The sequence below is a fragment of the Gastrolobium bilobum genome, unplaced genomic scaffold (genome assembly GCF_033153095.1).
Source record: "Gastrolobium bilobum isolate Gb01-03AN ecotype WA unplaced genomic scaffold, APGP_CSIRO_Gbil_v1 utg35143, whole genome shotgun sequence".
Classification (NCBI taxonomy): domain Eukaryota; kingdom Viridiplantae; phylum Streptophyta; class Magnoliopsida; order Fabales; family Fabaceae; genus Gastrolobium; species Gastrolobium bilobum.
In genome coordinates, this window is record NW_026895148.1 from 126,512 (window position 1) to 139,488 (window position 12,977).

Genomic DNA, 12,977 nt, shown 5'->3' on the forward strand with positions numbered 1-12,977 from the left:
TGTATAGAAAAAGCAAATGCTTTTTTATTCACGAGCAACAAGTATATAGTACTTTGATACTGCCCACAAGACAATCAGCAATAGAAAACATCATCATACAGTTCAGTAAGATGACTGCAAAGGTGATATAAAGACTGCTACATTTTCAACCAAAAATCAGAACAAAAACTGATAACATAACAATGTATAGAAAAAGCAAATGCTTTTATTCACGAGCAACAACAAGCACTTGTTTTCCAACATTTCGACCACTAAAAAGGCCAACCAATGCTGCAGGGCCATTTTCAAGACCCTCGGCTATGTCTTCAACATACTCAATCTTCCCTTCTCTTATAAGAGGCAGGACGAACTCCAGGAATTTGGGATATAGGTGATAGAAATCAGCTACAACAAAACCTTGCATACGAATCCGTTTATATATGAGAGATGTTAAGTTTGTTACACCTTCAGGTTGAGAAAGATTATACTGTGAGATCATTCCACATACAGGTATGCGGCCATGGATTCTCATATTCAGCAGTACGGCATCAAGTGTCTTGCCCCCAACATTCTCAAAGTAAACATCGATGCCTTCTGGAAAGTGCCTGTTTTGTGACATACGCTAGTCACTAATGTGTTTTATTACTAAGGATAGTAGTGTAAATTTTAATGGCCATAAGAAAAGTTCATCTAAATTTCTCTATAACAAAACTGTTAAGTAAAGACCTTTTCAAAGCTTCATTGAGGTCAGGCTCTTCCTTGTAGTTAAAACCTCCATCGAATCCAAATTTATTCTTCAATAAATCCACCTGATTGAAAAATAGATACATTCAAGTGAAAGGAGGACTTAGTATTTTTTGTTTCTAGTAAAAGAAGAATCTATTACAGGCCCTTAGTAATCATAATCCTTCACAACAATTTCTTTCTATTCAGAAATTTAGGAGAAAGACAAGTACCAATGTTAATCTATGGCACAATTAAAAAAATCATTCCTCATTAAATCCCGACAAGCAAGGATAGAGGTGAAGGCAATTCTTATACGCAGCCTTTATCCTTACATATTTGCAAAAGAGGTTGTTTCCCGGACTCAAACCTGCAACCTTTCAGTCATAAAGGAGCAGCTTTATCACTGCTCTAGGTTCTCCCTCTAATCTATGGCACAATTAATTTTGTAAATTTCTTCTTCCGCCTTCTTTGGATAAGGGGAAGGGAATTGGATACTGCTTTGCTAGAGCAAGGGTATATATAGAAGAGGATACATTTTTTTTTATATAAGTAACCAGATATTCCATTGACTAAAAGGAATGAAATGTATTTTAATTCCACCAATAATCATGGAAAATTGAAAAAAAAAAAAAACATGCAACATGTCTCAAAGTCTTCACTGAGAAAAGATTTCTATTTAAAAGAGAATATTGCTCAAGCTCGGAAAGAAGAAATATTTTTATAAGCTAAATATGCTAATAAGAAAAACACTAGTATTTTAAACTACAGAACAAATAAGGAATAGGTGATGCTGAAAAAGTACCTTTTCTTTAGTTCCAGCACTTCCAACGACATAACAACCCGACAGTTTAGAAAACTGCCCAACAAGTTGACCAACTGCACCAGAGGCAGCTGAAACAAAAACATTCTCTCCTTTCTTGAGAGAACCTACTTCAAAAATACCCGAATACGCAGTCATTCCTGGCATACCTGTGTTCAAAGATGAGCATACATTGGTCAAATCAAAACACAATAAAATGAAGAGGAAGAATGTATACTCAGAATATTAAAAAAAAAATGTATAATATAAATTGAGAAAAGTTTACCAGAGTTGTGGAAATAGACATACAAAATATTTAGCTACCAGTTCCAATTTCCAAATGAACATAACAATGTTGGTCAGCCAATTAATCTAGTGAATCAAAGATCAATTCAAGCCAAATAACTTTAACTGAACAAAAGAAGAAAATAGAAAAGGAATATAGGAAAAAACCACCAGAAAACCACATTCTACACCATAGGTTTCTTATATGATGGTTAGCCCATAATCTTAATGACACAAGAATAACAGGGGTCCAATTATCACACGAAAACTTTATACAATGAAAAAAGCCATTCAACGAACACACAGAAGCTTGCTAGCATGCTTGCCAACATTCAATCTGAAGAAGAAGAATGTATAATCAGAAAATAAAACTAAAAAAGTACAATATAAATTCTATAAACTGAGAGGAGTTTATCACCGAGACGTGGCTGTGACAGATACACAAAAACATTGAGCTTTTGGTTCCAAATGAGTATAAAAGAAAGTCATTTAATATTTTTTCTCCTCAAAAATGAAGCTCGTAATCCAGATACTCTGATGAATAAAAAGATCAATTCAAGCCATATAATCTTTCATTGAACAAAAGAAGAAAATAGAAAGCACGTATAGGAACAAATAGCCAGACAACCACCACCACCTAAGCAATAGGTCTCTCTTCTTTGATGATTAACAATTATCTTATTGATAGTAGACAAAGAAAGGAGCTATTTATCACATGAAAAAAAATTTAAAGTTGAGGCTTGCAGATCATATAGACATCAATTGCATCATTCACTAAGAATCAATATAAATTGAAAATGTTGAATATACATACCAAGAATTCCAGTATAGTAGGAAAGTGGGACATCAGTGTGCTCAATTTTGAAATGTATTTGAGCTGAGGGGACCAAGCTATACTCTTCCCACTTAGTCAAACCCCATATTAAATCACCTTTCTTATAATCAGGGTGTCCAGATTCCAGGACTTTAGCCACACCATATCCTCCTAATGGCTGAAATTACACAAAAAGTTATCAGTAGCTGCTTAAATGCATGCTTAAAATGTATTCTCAATGTTGCAAAATTTCACTCTCAATTAAAATAATAATAATATAAATAATAAAATGCTAATCACAAACTATAAAGTTTAAAATTTTAAGCACAAATTACACAACCCACTTCTTAATATGCAGCAATTCCCTCGAATTCTCAAAGTTCTCAGAAAACAAACACTATTTTATACACAAAAACATTTTTTTTTTTTTAAATGTTAAACAACTAGATTTAATATATAATAAGATCCATGAAATATGCTAGTTTAGTACCCCCAAAGTTTTTCAAAACCATAATCCAACACAAGCAGCAATTTTTAAATAAGCAACTATAAATTTAATCAAAAGGGTAACGTTATAGAGATCGTGACTTACAGAGGAAGGGGTATAGTTACGACCAACAGAAGGGCCATCGGGTTTGTTCATAAGATTCCGCATGTATGGATCACAAGACAAGTAGAGATTCTTGAGCAAAACCTCATTGGAACCTTCTGGAACCTTCAAAGTTATGGTACTTTCAACAATGTTCATATCTGTTTCCTTAGGAAAACCAGACACATAGTCTCTTAGAATCACTTGTTTGTTCTTCACTTGTGCCATCTTAGTTTCTTGTTAAGTTCTCTCTCTCTCTTCTCTCTCTCACGCACAACACAAAAGGATCAGCAAATTTATAAAGGGAAAGGAAAGAAACGAGAGAAATGATGATCCCAAAATGTAAATGAAATAAAAAAACGGTGTTGGTGACGGTGCGTTTTTCGTTTCTTTTGGAGAATGCCATTGCTAAGTTTTATTTTATTTTATTTATTTATTTATATATTTTTGTAAGCTAATTTTTTTTCTTTAGGTAATAAAATATCGACGAATAAAATGTTATACATATCTTTTTATGTCTATTTTGAATCATAGTTATTAGTATCATAGGACAAATAATACAATTCGTGCGATCGATACAACTTACAAGCGCAATAATTAAGGGAGTAAAAGGGTCAAGTGACTTAACATGGGCTTACAACCTAGTCTACATTATGTCAAACTTATCCTATCCTATTACGTAGAGTTAACTAGAACATCTCAAGCTTTTAAAAAAGTCTATTTAGAAAATAAGATATAGGTTTTCTTTTACATGTCAAGCCTAAAGACTTACAGAAAGGCTTATATCCTATTATTTATTTTTTAAATAAAATAAATAAAATTAATGTTTTAATAATTTTGAGCAAAAAAGTACTATTATTTTAATTATTTTCTTAATTAATGAATGTTTAATAGGTTTAAACAGATTAACAGACCTAGGTCAAAGCTTTTGTTTTTTAAATATAGGTCAAACCAAACTTATAATTTGAACCTACGTAAGGCTAACAAACCAGTCAGTCCTATAGTATCTTACACACGCCTGACATATTTAAGCCGAAGTTTAGTCCAGCCCAGCTCATTTACACTCCTAGCAAGCTAGCAGCGATATATATCATGAGGTGTATCAGAAAAATATTTGAATCGGACCATACCATATGTATCTTATATCATACATTACGAAAAATTAAATAAAAATTTGTAATTTGTAATATAAAAATAATTAAAGATTTGAGTTATGATTTAAATTAAAATATATATATAAATTATTATTAAAAAGAAAAAGAAAATAAAGATTTGATTTTTAATTTAAACTTAAAAATTAATTTAAAAAATTCATATTATTTTATTTTTTTATTTTATTATATTATATTTTTGTATCTTACGATTCTCGATACACAATATAAAAAACTGTCTAAATGGTACACAATACGTCTTGTGATGCTACAACCTTACTTTGGATTCTCATCTTCAACATCGTTAGATCAAAATTTTAATTAACCTTCGTCATTTCTATCTGCTCATTTTGGTCTAACAATGTTAAACATGAGTAGATAATAATAAATAAAATAGGCATAAAAACATGGGACATGATCCGTTTACAAATTTTTTTGAATTTTTTTACAAATTACACTATATTTTCCCGGGAGAATATAGTGTAGTTTGTAAGAGTTTGTAAACAAAAAAGTTTGTAAATATAACCTGCCCCTAAAAAAACATACATAATATCTTATTCCACTATATACTGCATCACTATTAATTGGATACAAGTAATTAAGAAATGGAGAAAACAAATACAGCATTAAATCTTTCAAAATTATTTTTAAATGGTAAAAATAAATCCTTTTCGGTAAAACATTATTATAATGAAAGCTAGATATATCAACAATAAGTGAAAATATTTTCAGTATTAAGGTAATATTAAAAACTCGGTACATCACTTATTACACTTAAGAAAATAATTTATCTATTTACATTTATTTATTTATTTTTATTTACATTTATTCTACCTGTTTCTTTTATGATTAAGATCATATTAGTCATACTTTGGGTAATTAATGAATACTTGTTACGGGAGTATTAAAATATGCTAATGTCTAATTAATTAATCTTTAATAGTTAATATTTTTTCTATTTTTTCAAAACAATAAAAATAAAATCAACTAGTACCTAATAATTTCTGGATTTTGTCAACATGTTCATGCTGTGAATTAAAAATAAAATCAACTATTTCCTAATAATTTTATTTCATTCCTTTTTAAAAATAAATAAATAAATTTATTCTAATTGTTAAAGCAATTAAAATTTTTACCGGAATTCCGTCGTATGTAATCAACCCGTATAAATACACGTGCATAATTGACAATAACTAATATATTTTTATTTATTAGATTAGGAAAGAGTAAAATTTTCTTAACATGAATTTTATATTTATACATTAAAAAATTATGCTTTTCAATTCGTATGGATTGACTACTAAAAATAACTTTAAATTACATAAATGCTTTCAAAGAATTGAATTAATCAAGACTTTATTTTATGCCATTATTAGAGGCATTAGTATCAAATTTCAATGGTATCATAAACTCAATTAATTTAAAAGTATATTGACATATCATCCATTGCGAAGTTTTTTCTTTCTTTCTAATTTCTGGCCTGATTTATTATTTGTTTAATTAATTTGGTCGAGTTGAATAGATTTATATAAGCGATAAAAAGATATTTACTAAATTTTTAATATGGTATATATCCAGAATTCAAACTTGATATTATTAATTAAATTAAAATAACTCTATATTAATTAATTGGTTAAGGTATTTGTTGATTCTATTAAATGTTTTTGATAAGGAGTACATATGTTATTTTTTATTTTTAAAATATTTTTCACTTGACATGTAACAGTAATTTTTTTATCATAGGATAAAAAATATTTATCAATCTTATTTACATTCGACAACTTTAATTTATTAATTACATGAATTATTATATATATTGAATAAAATTAACAGTTAAAATTTAAATAATTTATCCTATCATAAACCTTTTTAATATGCTTGTAATATCTACTTATTTAGTTAACGAAAATATTTATATTGGTAAGTAGGTAATGAATATCTTATATCTTTTATTAAATGCTTCTAATTATTTAAATAAATAGGTATTAACGGTTTTTATTAATGATTTTAATATTAAAATGTTTTATTTTCAATTTAATTTTTTTTAACGAGTACATTAAGACTGTACGTCAATTATTTTTCAATCAATACTTATTTATTATAATAAATTAAATGATTGCGTATTATGATTAATAATATATCAATAACTTATTAAGGGTCTTTCACAATATTTTTACATTTTTGAATTCTTATTTTTAACTTTAATTTTAGGGAAAATTTTAAAAACTCCCTTATAAGTTTTCTCAGAATCACTTACTCCTTCCCGAAATTTTTAAACATTTGCATCCCTATTTAAATTTTTTTTATCATTTACCTCCCTATCTTGATTTTCCATCCAAATTAAAGTTAATAGAGTTAATCTTTTAAAAAAATACCAAAACTAACCTAAAAAATGAATTAACCCCTGCACTTAAACTCACCTAATGCTATTTCATCAAACTCACCTAATACTATTTCATCAAACTCACATTATGCTATTCCAAATAATTAATGTTGAAATTAAAATCTTACATATTGAAGTAAAGGTCATTTTTGTTAGTTGGAAAGGGTACATCAATCTAAATGTTCAGGGGCAAATGTAGATCCAACACTAATTAGACAGACGTTGATGCTTACAAAGGATATGAGCATAAGGAGCTTCACGTATAGCTACAAAGCTATATGCAAAGTATTAGTGAATCTACTGTTCCATTACATTCTTTGAAGTACCTTTTCCAACTAAAAGAAGTAACCTTTACTTCAGTTTGGAAGATTTTAATTTCAGCATTAATTATTTGTAATAGCATAATGTGAGTTTGATGAAATGGCATTAGGTGAGTTTGATGAAATAGCATTAGGTGATTTTTGTTGGGTTTTGTTCTTTCACTAAAACCAAATAGGGCCTAGTGTATAAGAAAAATCCTAAAAATCTAAAGTCCATTCAGCTTAGGGCTAGTGTTTCTTAGAACCCATATATATTCTACACTTATAGTTATCGGCCTCTCTAGTCTTCACTTGGTGGTTGCAGAGGCTGAGGTAAAGTCATCTCCCTAAAAGTGAGAAAGTGCCCACACACTTCTTATTTCCCCTTGAGACATAGTCTGAAAGATCTGTCACTGTCCAGCTTCAAGGAGGTTGTTCGTTGAGGTGAGTGAAAGTTAAATGGCCTTGAAGGCCGAAGCATGTGAGAGGGAAAAACAAAAAAATTTCTCAAGCGGAATCACACATGCAATCAAGACTTATGCTTTAAGACAACATGATATAACCTTTGTTTGTGATTCAAACACCAAGGAGATCAGTGTCAGGTTTGAAGGGTTCAAACCCTCTGACGTTGCCACACCACCCACATCAAGATGCAAGAACTCTTTCTTGAAGAACCACCAATTGATCACCACAAAGAGGTTTGCTATGTGCTCAATAGGTGAAGGAGAGGTAAGGTGAATGTGTTTAGAAGAGTGATATTTTCAGCAAGAAAACATCACAAAAGTGGCGCATAGAATGGAGTAGAATTGGCTAGGTGTTTTTGTGAAAAACCCTAAGGAGAACCTACCCAAGTTGGCGCACAAGAGTGTGACGAGAGAGTCATGATGCAATCAGATTTTTCACTTAAAAAGCTGATTGAGGTGGCGCACAAAGAGGGAGAAAAAGGTGGAGTTGTTGCAATTCAAAATTCCCAACAACCTACCTTTGAATCCTCATGAGACTAGGTCTTAACCTAGTCAAAATTCTGATCTAATGGCCATCATATGGGCAGCCATATGTGTGCCCCCTTCAGCCCCAGAAACAGTCCAGATACGTTGTGTAGTTGCATTCAAATTTGAACCAACTAGCTCACTGATTCTCTTAACAAACCAAATCTGATTTGGAGCTTATTTGGTTGACAAGATGACACTCACAACAATCAAAGTGGCGCCCCAAATTCAGCCTTGGATGTGATCAAAGATCTCCTCTTGATACTAGGGATTTGTTCCAACAAGATCTTATCTTATCCTTTTGTTATGAAACAACTTTTCATAGCCAATTCAAATTCGAATTCAAACATTTAAATTTAAACGTTCAAATATTTAAATTCAAAATTCAAATTCTAAATTTAAATTCTAAATTCAAAATTCAAATCTCAAAATTCAAATTCAAATTTCAAATTTCAAATTTCAAATTCAAAATTCAAAATTCAAAATTCAAATTTAGAATTCAAATTTCAAAATTCAGATTTCAAATTCAAAATTCAAAATTTAAATATTTGATAATTAATTTAACTAATTAAATTAATTAGTAATGTTTTGGACCATCCAAACTCATTACATGATCCAGCGCCCTTTTCCCTTTTAGGTGGGCTTCCAAAATTCTTTTTGGACTAACAACCATTATTAGGCGTAATACCTTTAATGCTATATCATCATGACAATAAGGTGTTAGGGTGTGACCCATTAGGCCCAACATGGCCACTGACATAAATGGGCTTGGGCCGAACAAGCCCACAACTCATCTAATGACAACACAGAGCACTAGCAATGCTTTGTTGCCCCAGAGCTAGTTAGGTTAATGACATAATCATCCTATTATACATATTTGGTTACCGTATGTATTTCCTTTCGTCTCGGTTACCTTCCCATTAAACCTAGGGCAAGGAAACGTATCAACCCTTGCGGTTTAGGGTAAGCTTTATTTGAAATAGGGAATCTTCAATTTACTGACTCTAAAGGCAGATCATCTCATGATCTCTTTTACTATGCATAGATTCCCGAGTCCTTTAAATGTCGTCCCGATTTCTCCGATTTACAGATAAACTAATCCCTTACAGAGATTTGACGAATTCTTTCAGCTTATCACCCTAAGCCTGTGCTCTTTCAGGACATGCCCAAAAGTATACCTATGAGTCTCCATGTTTCAGGCAGACGAGGTATACAATCAAAACATGCCTTCTAGAACACAGTCTAGGTGACAACTTATGGTCGAAGGAAAGACATACCCAAATATTAAGAGACTGCTCTAATGATACTTTTGTAAGATTTCCTCATAGAGCCTCTTTGTGGGTCTGTTTAGTGCGAGCTATACCCTTATAGGTCCACCCACGACTTTAGCTAAGACATCTCCATATTTGTAGCTCATGAGGTCTTTACCTTGCATCTGAATACAAGTAGATAAGTCGTGCTAGTCTTACCCGAGATCACTGATCCCCATTCTCAGTGTCTCTAGACTAGGAACATAAAATTAGGAATAAACATCCAGTATCCTTGAATCCTTATGATCGTGATCTCATCACAGATACTCAAGAGATACCTATTTTATTCCAAGGGGTTCATCCAGTTACTCATATAAAATATTAACTATAATATTGAGACAAAATATGAAACAGGATAAATAGTTCTTTTTATTTATTTACGACAATATAAAAGGTCCACATATGTCCTAATCTAATCAAAAGATTGTCTCTAGGACATCCATATACTAACAAGCTCTCACTTGGCCTAGAGCCAATCTGACCTAAGTCGTATACCTAAAGCCTCATAATGACTATCATGTTTTCTCTGAGAAACAGCTTTTGTCAGAGAATCAGCTAGGTTATTATCTGTGGGAACATAATCCATCGTTACATCGTTCCTATCAATGATAACTCTAATCAGGTGATATCTGCGGAGCACGTGTTTAGATCTTTGATGAGACCTAGGTTCCTTTGACTGGACAATGGCTCCAGTGCTTTCGCAAAGCAACTGTATGGGCTCATCTACGCTTGGAACCACCCTTAGTTCATATATGAACTTTTTGATCCACACGGCCTCCTTAGCCGCTTCTGAAGCAACTATGTTTTCAGCTTCTGTCGTTGAATCTGCTTTTGTTTCCTGCTTGGAACTCTTCCAAGATATTGCCCCACCATTTAAGGTGAATACGAACCCTGATTGTGACTTACAGTCATCTTTGTCACTTTGAAAGCTGGCATCAGTGAACCCTTTCACTGTAAACTCATCAACCCTACCTTAGACCAGAAACGCATCCTTAGTTCTTCTTAAGTATTTAAGGATGGTCTTGACTGCTGTCCAGTGACCCTCTCCAGGGTCAAACTGGTATCTGCTCGTAATGCTCAAAACATATGAGACATCTGGTCTCGTACATGTCATGGCATACATGATGGATCCAATAGCCGAAGCGTATGGAATTCCACTCATGAGATCCTTCTCAGGCTGTGACTTAGGACGCATAGCCTTTGAAAGGTGTACCCCATGACTGACGGGAAGAAAACCTCTTTTCGACCCTTCCATGCTAAACCTCTTTAGCATCTTGTCAACATACGTGGATTGAGATAAACCCAGCAGCTTGTTGGATCTATCTCTATAGATTTTTATACCAAGTATAAAGGCCGCTTCTCCCAAATCCTTCATGGTGAAGCTTTCTGAAAGCCACTCTTTCGTTATTTGTAATGTGGGGATGTCATTTCGTATAAGTAATATGTCATCTATATAAAGCACCAGGAAGACAACATTACTCCCACTAACCTTCCTGTAAACACAAGGTTCATCCTCGTTCTTGATGAAACCATTACTCGTAACGACTTCATCAAAATAAATATTCCAACTCCTAGATGCCTGCTACTATTGCAAGCATGATCCTAATAGATTTGATCATGGCAACCGGTGAGAAAATCTCATCGTAGTCAACTCCTTGTCTTTGACGATACACTTTCGCCGCCAACCTAGCTTTGTAGGTCTGAACGTTGCCATCTGCATCAGTCTTTCTTTTAAAGACCCATTTATTACCGATAGGAACTATTCCTTGCGGTTTAGGAATCAATGTCCATACCTTGTTTTGATACATCGAATCCATTTTAGATTCCATGGCTTCAAGCCATCTAGAAGAGTCAACATCCTTGACTGCCTCTACGTAGTTACTTGGTTCATCATCCTCGACAGTTTGCTGATTCTCAATCACAAACCCATACCTCTCAGGTGAATGAATGACCCTCGTAGACCTACGAAGTTGTGTGTTTACTTCTCCTTTAGAGAACGTCGCCTGCGGAGTAGACTCGGGTTCCTCAATCTGTTCTTGTGGTCCTTGAACTTTTTCAAGATCAATCTTACTCACACTGGCTCCTTGAGAGATCAAATCCTTCTCAAGGAACTCAGTATTCTTGGACACAAACACCTTGTGTTTAAAGTAGTCTCCCGTAGAACCTCTGGGATACCCCACAAATTGACATTTAGTACTCTCAGCACTAAGCGTGTCTGATGCCAACGCTTTGACATAAGCCAGAGATCATTATACCCTGAGGTAACTTAGGTTGGGTCTCTTACCATTCCATATCGTATATGGTGTGGTCTGAACAGATTTAGACGGTACCCTATTTAGAAGGTATGCCGCTGTGTCTAAGGCATATCCCCAAAACGATTTTGGAAGTTGAGTCTCACTCATCATAGACCTAACTATGTCTAACAAGGTCCTGTTTCTTCTTTCTGAGAAATCATATTGGTGTGGTGTGTAAGGTGCAGTAAATTGCGAGAGAATTCCATTTTCTCTCAGATAATCCTGAAACTCATGGCTCAGATGTTCACCATCACGATCTGATCCTAGTGACTTAACCATCTTTCCACGTTGTTTCTCTACTTCATCCGTAAAGGTAATGAAATAGGAGTATCCTCCTCTAGCCTTAATAGACATTGGGCCACATACATCAGAGTGAATGAGTTCTAATAACTCACTAGCCCTATGAATCTCAAGCCCTTTGGGCTTTTGACGAATCATTTTCCCTGCTAGACAAGATTCACATTGTCCATAGGATTCCAAATCCCTGGGATCTAGGCATTCATCTCTATGCATTCTAGACAATCTTGTTTCATTTTATGTGCCCTAGTCTACAGTGCCAAAGATAGGATTGATTATCTATCCTAGGTCGTTTCACATCTATATGGAGCACTTCAGTTCCCATTTCCAAAACATACAAGCCATTTATTAAAGAAGCAGTACCAAAAACAATATCATTCAAAATGATAGAAAATGTACCATCCCTAATAGTGAAAGCAAAACCATCTTGTTCTAAACAAGAAATAGAAATAATGTTTCTAGAAATGCCGGGAACATAAAGACAATTATTCAAATGCAATAAGAGGCTCGTAGGCTAATGAGGTCGGTATCTCCAACAGCATGAGCAGCAACTCTTGCTCCATCACCAACGCGGAGGTCCACCTTTTTCTTCTCCAATCTTCTAGGGCTCCTAAGCACCTGCAACACATTGCAGATTATGAGAACCACAACCGGTATCAAATACCCATGAAGTCAGATTAGCACAAGAATAATTTATCTCAATCATGTGAATACCTGAGGTAGAAGCATCACCATGCTCCTTCACACTCTTCAGGTAGTCTGGACAATTCCTCTTCCAATGGCCCTTTTTGCCACAATGGAAGCACACATCATCGCTTTGGTCCTTGGGTGCACTCTTACCCTTCCTTTTTCCTTTCTTCCTTTTGGACTTTCTTTTGGGCTTAAGGGAGTTGCCTTTCGCAGGCTCCTTGCCCTTACCCTTGGCCCTTTCAGGCCCACCAATCAGAAGAGCTTGTGTCTCATCCTTCTTGATAGACATTTCAGCAGTTGTTATCATACTTAACAACTCTGGCAAGCTCACAAGCATCCCATGCATGTTATAATTCATTATGAATTCACTGA

The 12,977-nt window shown here is 33.5% G+C and overlaps 1 protein-coding gene across 5 annotated transcripts; it reads right to left on the minus strand.

Annotated features, from left to right (window-relative positions):
• Positions 1-11,897, minus strand: LOC133295795 (NADP-dependent alkenal double bond reductase P2-like). 5 transcript variants are annotated; one of them, XM_061494652.1, is made up of 6 exons: positions 11,867-11,897; positions 3,196-3,410; positions 2,604-2,781; positions 1,508-1,674; positions 706-788; positions 1-584 (listed from the first exon to the last, which is right to left on the minus strand). In XM_061494652.1, exons 1-6 carry the CDS (start codon positions 11,895-11,897, stop codon positions 206-208), a joined length of 1,053 nt encoding a protein of 350 aa, XP_061350636.1. In that variant the 3' UTR covers positions 1-205. The 5 variants fall into 5 exon arrangements, with proteins under 5 accessions (XP_061350636.1, XP_061350662.1, XP_061350651.1 ...); XM_061494678.1 differs by lacking the exon at positions 11,867-11,897 and having other exon boundaries at positions 3,196-3,214; positions 3,365-3,440; XM_061494667.1 differs by lacking the exon at positions 11,867-11,897 and having other exon boundaries at positions 706-773; positions 3,196-3,514.
• Between the last annotated feature and the right edge of the window lie 1,080 nt (positions 11,898-12,977).